The 7545-nt window shown below is 40.3% G+C and overlaps 2 protein-coding genes across 3 annotated transcripts in view; one reads left to right on the forward strand and one right to left on the reverse strand.

The window, feature by feature from the left end:
- Shld1 (shieldin complex subunit 1) overlaps nt 1-1001 on the reverse strand; it is a 96447-nt gene extending 95446 nt beyond the window's left edge. Inside the window, exon 1 of one of the 2 annotated variants that reach the window (XM_076848969.2) lies at nt 971-1001. The gene's annotated coding sequence lies outside the window, so the exon portion shown is untranslated. The remainder of the gene's footprint in view (nt 1-970) is intronic. The other variant, XM_076848968.2, reaches the window with a different exon arrangement.
- Nucleotides 1002-5150: 4149 nt separating this feature from the next.
- Nucleotides 5151-6552, forward strand: LOC143394344 (dolichyl-diphosphooligosaccharide--protein glycosyltransferase subunit TMEM258-like). Its single transcript, XM_076848970.1, has 3 exons — nt 5151-5196; nt 5832-6040; nt 6508-6552. Exons 1-2 carry the CDS (start codon nt 5160-5162, stop codon nt 6017-6019), a joined length of 225 nt encoding a protein of 74 aa, XP_076705085.1. The 5' UTR covers nt 5151-5159; the 3' UTR covers nt 6020-6040; nt 6508-6552.
- Nucleotides 6553-7545: the final 993 nt, after the last annotated feature.

The following is a 7545-nucleotide window of genomic DNA, read 5'->3' on the forward strand; positions in this document are numbered from 1 at the left end:
GACACAATGTGAAAAACACCTTAGCAGTTCCTCAAGAGGTTAAACATAGATTTACACTTTGATCTGGCGAATGCCTAGGTATGTGCTCCAGAGAAAAGCATATATCCACATAAGAACTTTTCACAAATGTTACAACAACTTCATTATGGCCCCAAAATGTTACCCAGACATCCATCAAATGATTAACAGAAAAAAATGATATATGCATACAATGGAATATTGTTGAGCAATAAAGAAATTTAGTTTCGATACAAGCTACACGGACAAGCTTTGAAAATATATGTACTCACATATATGATTCCACTTATATTAATTAGAAAATTATAAAGTACACCAGTAATTGCCTAGCTCTGGGGGATTAATGGTAAATGAAGAATGATGCTCCTGGAGGCAGAAATGAACTATAGTCCTGCGGATACAGAGTTTTCCTTTGGAGTGATGAAACTATTCTAAAAGTAGCTTGTAATAATGGCTGCCCAGGGCTGTGAACGCACAAAACCCAATGAATCTGGGGCTGGGGTTGGGGCTCCATGGTAGAGCTCTTGCTTTGCATATGTGAGGCACTGGTTTCGATCCTCAGCACCACATAAAAATAAATAAACAAAACCCAATGAATCTTACACTTTAAATAGGCAAATTTTACAGTACATAATATTTCTTAATTTTTTTTTTTTTTTTTTTTTTTTAATCAGAAGAACCGAAAATCATCCATCCCCCGCTGCCTGTACATTTCGGGAACTCCCAAAGCCCAGGCAGCCACAGAGCGCCTAGGGTTGAGGCAGAGGAGCGAGGGGGCGGGGAAGAAATGGCAATATCCTACGGAAATCACAGCTTTCCAATTGTGAAATTGGAATGATCGAACGCGTGGCTGTAGCTTCTGGGCCTCTTTCCTGCGCCCTTCCCAAAGCGCAACAGAGCTGATGAAGAAAAGTGGCGCAAAAGAAATCAGCGGGGCCCCAGTTGCACTCACCGCCCCTCCACAGCCAGAGCCCGGATCCGGAAGTGGCGGCACCATCTTTGTTACGGGAAAAACGAGGCGTGAAAGGAGGTTACTGGAACCATCCTTGCTATGGGCAGGCGAGGGCAATAGAAGGAAGCGCGGCCATGTTAAATGAGGGCATTTTCCGAGGTAAGCAGGTCACAGCACTTTGGTGATTTGCAGAGGACGCTTATTTTTAAGTATGCTTGGTAGATACCAGGGGAACGGAAAAAATATTTAAAGTCTTTAAAAAGTTAAATTCCTCAGCTCCAGAGGCAGAGATAGGAGGATCGGCAGCCTCAGCAACAGCAATGCGCTAAGTAACTCAGTGAAACCCTCTCTCTAAAATAAAATACGGAATAAGGCTGGGGATGTGCCTCAGTGGTTGAGTGCCCCTAAGTTCAATCCCCGGTACCCACTCACCGCTCCCCACCCCCCCCCCCAAAAAAAGAGTTAAATTCTTACTATTAAAAAAATAAATAAATAAACTAGAAGTTAAATAAAGAGCATGAAAATATTTTAATACATTAATTCATTCAGACAGCTGGACACAACTGCCAGAATTGTAGGACCATATAAAAAGAGACCAGAAAAGGGACTGTAAAAGACAAAATGACAACAAAGTCTAATCAGTGTTCTGAAGAGCTAAGCAGAGGAGGTTGGCTTTACAAACAGAAAAGGACTGAAGAAAGCAGAAAGAGAACAAAAAACGAATTGTCGGGTTCAGAGTTACTTTTATCTTTGGGCTAAAACAAGACAGACCGGTGAGGTGGTGCATGCAAGTAACCCCAGTGGCTGGAGAGGCTGAAGTAGGAACATCAAAAGTTCAAAGCCAGCTTCAGCAACTAGGGAGGCCCTAAGCAATTTAGTGAGACCATGTCTCAATAAATAAATAAATAAATAATTTTATATATCTGCATGAGCTGGGACTATAGCTCAGTGACAAAGCGTTCCTGGGTTCAATCCCCAGTACCAAAACAAAACAGAAGACTTCCTTATTACCCTGACAGTCTGACAATTTTCCCAGTTTAGGAAAAATTGACTTTCAAGTTTTCAAGTTGGTTTATGTGGCACTTAGCACAGGTGATACCGTTCTGATTTAGTTTGGCCTGCTGGGGCCCACTACAGAGTCCAGTCTAAATTAAAGGCCTTACATAAACTTTAACAAGAGTGACAGCAATTTTTCTATTTTAGTATCTTCTTGAGCTAATCCTAAATACTCATAGCCTCCCGGAGATGTCTACAACTGTGATAAGACCCCACAAATTAGGAGTCCTGAATTTAAGATGAATATTTTTAAACAACCCTGGCTGGGGTTTGGCCAACCACATGCCAGCTGCCATGAAGATACACAGGAGATATTCCCATCACTATCTCCCAACCCCCCACCTATACAATGACTGGGTTTTGGGGATTTTGTTGTTGTTTTCTCGTTTAATACTCCATGTTTGCCCTCTCTTATCGCTAAGTTTTTCTCTCATACAACTTTCCTCCCTTAGAAACATTCCTCTCTTCTTTGGTCTTTTTCATACATCTCAACTTTAGAGAATTCTACCTCCTGGAACCTTCTCTGATTTGTCAAACAGGAGTTAGTTGTCCATTTGCTCTACTTATCCTGATTATTCTATATTCCTTTGCCTTTTCCACTTTCTCTGCCAAACTGTACCTGTCTCAGGGGCAAAGATCAGGTCTATCTTGTACTCCAAACCCCAGCTCAATGACTCACATATAACTGCTCAGAAATTGCAGTTGCGTGGATGAATGAATAGATCTCACCCAGGCATTTTCCATACACACCCTACTCAACCATTACACCTTTCCAGAACTCTCAAAAACATGATTTGTTCATAACCTTGTTAACAGTGAAACAAACCTTGAGACCTTTTTGCCATTGTCACCTGTACTAGAGGGAAAAAATTGTGTCTAACTGAACTCTCAGGTATTCTCTGGTGGTTTTTCCATAATGGGGTTTGTCTTTCCAATGAGCTTCTGGGAGCATGTTTCTTAGTCTAGAGTGACTTTCCTTGCCATATAGCACACATCTGACCATCCTCTCTCGCTGATTTCAGTACACAAAAAAATGAAAACTAATTGAAGTAATTATGGAAACAAAATCTTAACTCTGCAGAGAGAGCAAAATTGAGTTTGTTGCATTCCAAATGTAAATTATAAATCATTTTGGATTCCCTGCTCTTTTGTCATTGATTATATAAAGGTTGTAAAAGTGAGTTATGTCACAATTTTATGAAGTTCTTTATATTTCACGGTTGATTTTCTGCCATCAGCTAAGCCAGCTACTTCAAACAAATCTCTTTTCAGCAGAAAGAAGTTATTTTAGTTGAAAAACCAAAATAGCTTTTTCAAAATAGGGTAAGGTTATTTGCAATTATCTTGTCACTCTTTGTCATGATGAGCCTCGATCTATCTAATTGCTCTTTTATTTGAGAACTTGACTTTAAGAAATGAGAAAGGAAACAGCAAAAGTTTGAGGGTTAGGGACTTGGGTTGTGGCTCAGCAGTAGAGCACTCCCCTAGCATGTATGAGGCCCTGGATTCGATCCTCAGCACCACATAAAAATAAAAAGATAAAATAAATGTATTGTGTTCAAGTACAACTAAAAAACAAATACTTTAAAAAAAAAGTTCAAGGGTCAAAAAATTAATAAGCCTCAAGATATTTTATTGCTTGTTCAATCATGCAATACTCTAATGCCATAATTAATAAACTGACAATCAAAAGAAAAATATAGATGGGTGCAGTGGCACAAGCCTGAAATCGCAGCTACTGGGGACGTGGAGGGAAAAGGATTGCAATTTTGAGGCCAGCCTCTCATCAACATAACTTTGAGACCCGGTCCCAAATTAAAAAATAAAAAACAAAGAACCAGGGAAATAACTCAGTGATAGAATGCCCTTGAGTTCAATCCATAGTACCAAAAAAAAAAAAAAAAAAGAAAAAGAAAGAAGAAAGGCTGAGGCAGTGGGCAGGAAAGGAAAGAACAGGCTAGCTGTCAGCTAGACTGTGAGCTTCCCCAGCTAGACTTGAAGGTTTACAAGGAAGTGTGGGTTTTATTTCCCAAGAAATTCCCAGCACTTGGATAATGTTTCAGTCAGTAACTTCTTATATATTTACAAAGAACAAAAAGCTTGGACAGTAAAAACTAAAATCAATACTAACACAATGCTAAGCAAATAGTAAAGACTTTTAAAATCCTACTCGATGGACATTCCATGGTACTAGGAAGAAGAATTTCCTGGCAGCTCAAGTATTCAAGCATTTAATAAAGAGCACAACATTTCACGATATTAGGGGCAGACATGTCTGATCCAACCCAGAGCCACCCTCAATTGTCTACACTCAACAGCAAAGCAGCAAGTGCCCTGAATGTGGAGTCAGAAGTGGACTCGATATGGATTCAAGTGGTTGAGTTCTGCTCTCCTACCAACCAATTATATGACTAAGGCCATTTAACCTGTCTCTGAGCCTTGATTTCCTCATCTGCAAAAAGGGAACAATAAATGCTTTCCAGTGTTGATATATGCTTATAATCACAGTGGTTCAGGAGGCTGAGACAAGAGGATTGCAAGTTCGAGGTCAGCCTCAGCAAGGATAAGGTGCTAAGCAACTCAGTGAGACCCTGTCGCTAAATAAAATACAAAATAGGGCTGGGGATGTGACTCAGTTGTTGAGTGCCTCTAAGTTCAATCCCAGGTACCAAAAAATTTTAAAAATTTTAAAAGTTCTATATTTATTTTGCTAGAGTATTTTTCTATAAGCCTATGTTACTTTTGTAATTCAAAACAATTATAATAATGCTAATGATAGCTAATCTTGGTAGAGTGCTCTAAACTGTACTAAGGGCACTAATTATGTGAATTTCCTTATTTAATCTTCATAACAATGCTGTGATATGCTACTATTGTTATATTGTTGCACAGATGAAGAAACTGACGCTCAGATTATAATAACTTGTGACAGAACTCATAAATAGCCAAACTAGATGAGAGATATAAACTGTAAATATCCTATTATCCAAAAAGAATGATATTTACTGCTACAGTTTAGATCCTGAATGTTCCCCAAAAGCTCAGATGATAAAGAATTTGATTCCAATGGGAGGTGATGGCTTGGGGTGGGGGTGGGGCCAAAGCAGTGGCTTACTATGTGCAAAATAGAACCATGAACATATATACCAGCCCAGTCAACCCAGCTCTTGAAGCCAGAATTAGAAAGGCAGTCAATATAGATAGGTAAATCAAGTCAGATCAGATCAAGGAGGTCAATTTTGAGTGAGTCCCTTAAGTTGGAGACTGTGCCTCTGAAACCCATGATCCAAAATAAACCTTTCCTCCTTATAAGCTGATTGTCTCATGCATTAATTCCTTCAGAGCCCTTCCTGCACTCTATCAACAATCTCTCCCTGCTCCAACCTGTTGCCAAGGTAACCTGTCCCAGCTCTCTACAGGGAGCTGTAAGTTTGTTCATGTGTCCTGGGCTGCACCATCCTGCCCTTTCCCCTTCAGCCCACCTGTTTCCCACCTTTTGGCCACCCCCACTGAGCATTTCCTTGGCCTAGTCACTTACACAGGAGGGAGAAAGATAAAGAGAAGAGGGCAGGAGAACAAAGGAAGCCTAGGACATAGAAAAAGGGCAGAACACCTTGCTTCTTGGGAAACCAGGATACCAGTTACGGCCCCCTTCTCCCTCCCGGGAGAAGTCTATGTTACTTTACTCCTTTTTAAATAAACCCTGCTTCATAAGCTTGCCTCGGTGTGCTTCTCTAATGTTCAGACTTCAACATGTTTGAGGAAGCAGGACTCATCACCAATAACCAACAGTAACACTCTCTTCCCCCTCATCTGACCACGGTGCTTCTGGCTATTGGCATGTTCTTTACCACCTGGCTCCTCATTTATGGTATTACCTCCACCAAGTACACGTGGGACAGCTACAAAGAGCTCTTCATCTCCTTGTTGGCCTCAACCTTCAAGGGCAATGGAGTTCTCTTCCTTCTGCTGTGGGTCAGCATCTACATATGAACTCTCCAAGGTACCCACCAGGTAGCTTCACCTAAATCCCTGCTTTTGTAAATTAATTTTTTCAAATATTTCTTTAGTTGTAGATAGACACAATATCTTTATTTTATTTGTTTTTACTTTTATGTGGTGCCGGGGATGGAACCCAGTACCTCACGCATGCTAGGCAAGTGCTCTCCCGCTGAGCCACAACTCCAGCCCCATGTAGATCAATGTTTTAACTATTGCTAGAAGTGTCCCACCTGCTGCTCACAATAAAGACAGATGTGTGACAAATATATATAGAGAGAGAGACAAAAATATATATAATAATATTATATATATATATATATATATATATATATATATATATACATACATACATATATTAATGGGAGGTGATGTAATTTTTAAGAGGCGGGGCTTAGTGGAAGGAAGTTAGGTCACTGGGGGGGATGTGCCCTTGAAAGAGACATTGGAACTCTGACCCTTCTTCTCTCTTTGTTTCCTAGCTACTATGAGGTTAACAAAACTTTTCTGCCATGTGCTTCTGCCATGATATACAGTGCCACCACAGACCCAAAAGCAACAGGGCCAAGCAACCATGGACTGAAACCCATGATCCAAAATAAACCTTTCCTCCTTATAAGCTGATTATCTCATGTATTTTGTCACTGTGATGGAAAGTTGATACGGTGAGAAATTCACAGATTTCAGGCACCTGCAAGAACCTGAAGTTGATACCTTTAGCAAATAATTTAAAAGTAAGTTTGAGTCAGGTGTGATGGCACAAACCTGTAATCCCAGAGACTTGGGAGGCTGAGAGAGGAGGATGGTAAATTCAAGGCCAGCCCCAGAAATTGGCAAGACTTTCAGCAACTTACAGAGACCCTGTCTAAAATTAAAAATTTTTAAAAAGGATTGAAAATATGGCTCAGTGGTGGTTCAATCCCCAGTACCAAAAACTAAAATAAAAGTAAGTTTTAATTGAATAACAATTGAGTCAGAGCATACTGAACTCATGAATTTTTAAAAATATTATTAAAATAGATACAGTAGGTCTGGTGATGTACCTCAGTGGTAGAAGCATTTTTTTTCCATGCACAAGGATCTGGGTTCCTAATACTTCAGGGGAAAAAAAAAAGATACAACAGACAACCCTGTTCTGAATATCTGTGACCCAAATTCTGTGTGTGTGTGTGTGTGTGTGTGTGTATGTTTTCAGGCCTGAGGACCAAATCCAGGGTCTTGCACATGCTAGACAAGCACTCTGTCACTGGTTAAATCCCCAACCCCTTCTTTGTGAGGATTTTTGTGGGATGGGGAGGGTACTAGGGATCGAACCCAGAGGTGCTTTAACCAGTGAACCACATCTCTAGTTCTTTTTATTTTTTATTTTAAGACAGGGTCTGACTAAGCTGCTTAGGTCTTCAACAAGTTGCTGAGCTTGGTCTTGAACTTGTGATCCTCCTGCCTCAGCCTCCTGAGCTGCTGGGATTACAGACATTCACAACCAAGCCCAGCTCTCTTTGTGAGTTTTAGAAGCATCA

The sequence above is a fragment of the Callospermophilus lateralis genome, chromosome 3 (genome assembly GCF_048772815.1).
Source record: "Callospermophilus lateralis isolate mCalLat2 chromosome 3, mCalLat2.hap1, whole genome shotgun sequence".
In the NCBI taxonomy this organism is placed as follows: domain Eukaryota; kingdom Metazoa; phylum Chordata; class Mammalia; order Rodentia; family Sciuridae; genus Callospermophilus; species Callospermophilus lateralis.

What these genes read in the sequence shown, in the direction of transcription:
- LOC143394344 (XM_076848970.1), top strand. Translation starts at nt 5,160, where the DNA reads ATGAACATATATACCAGCCCAGTCAACCCAGCTCTTG. An exon ending in CCCAGTCAACCCAGCTCTTG is followed by an intron (nt 5,197 to 5,831) that starts AAGCCAGAATTA and finishes AACACTCTCTTC; the next exon opens with CCCCTCATCTGACCACGGTG.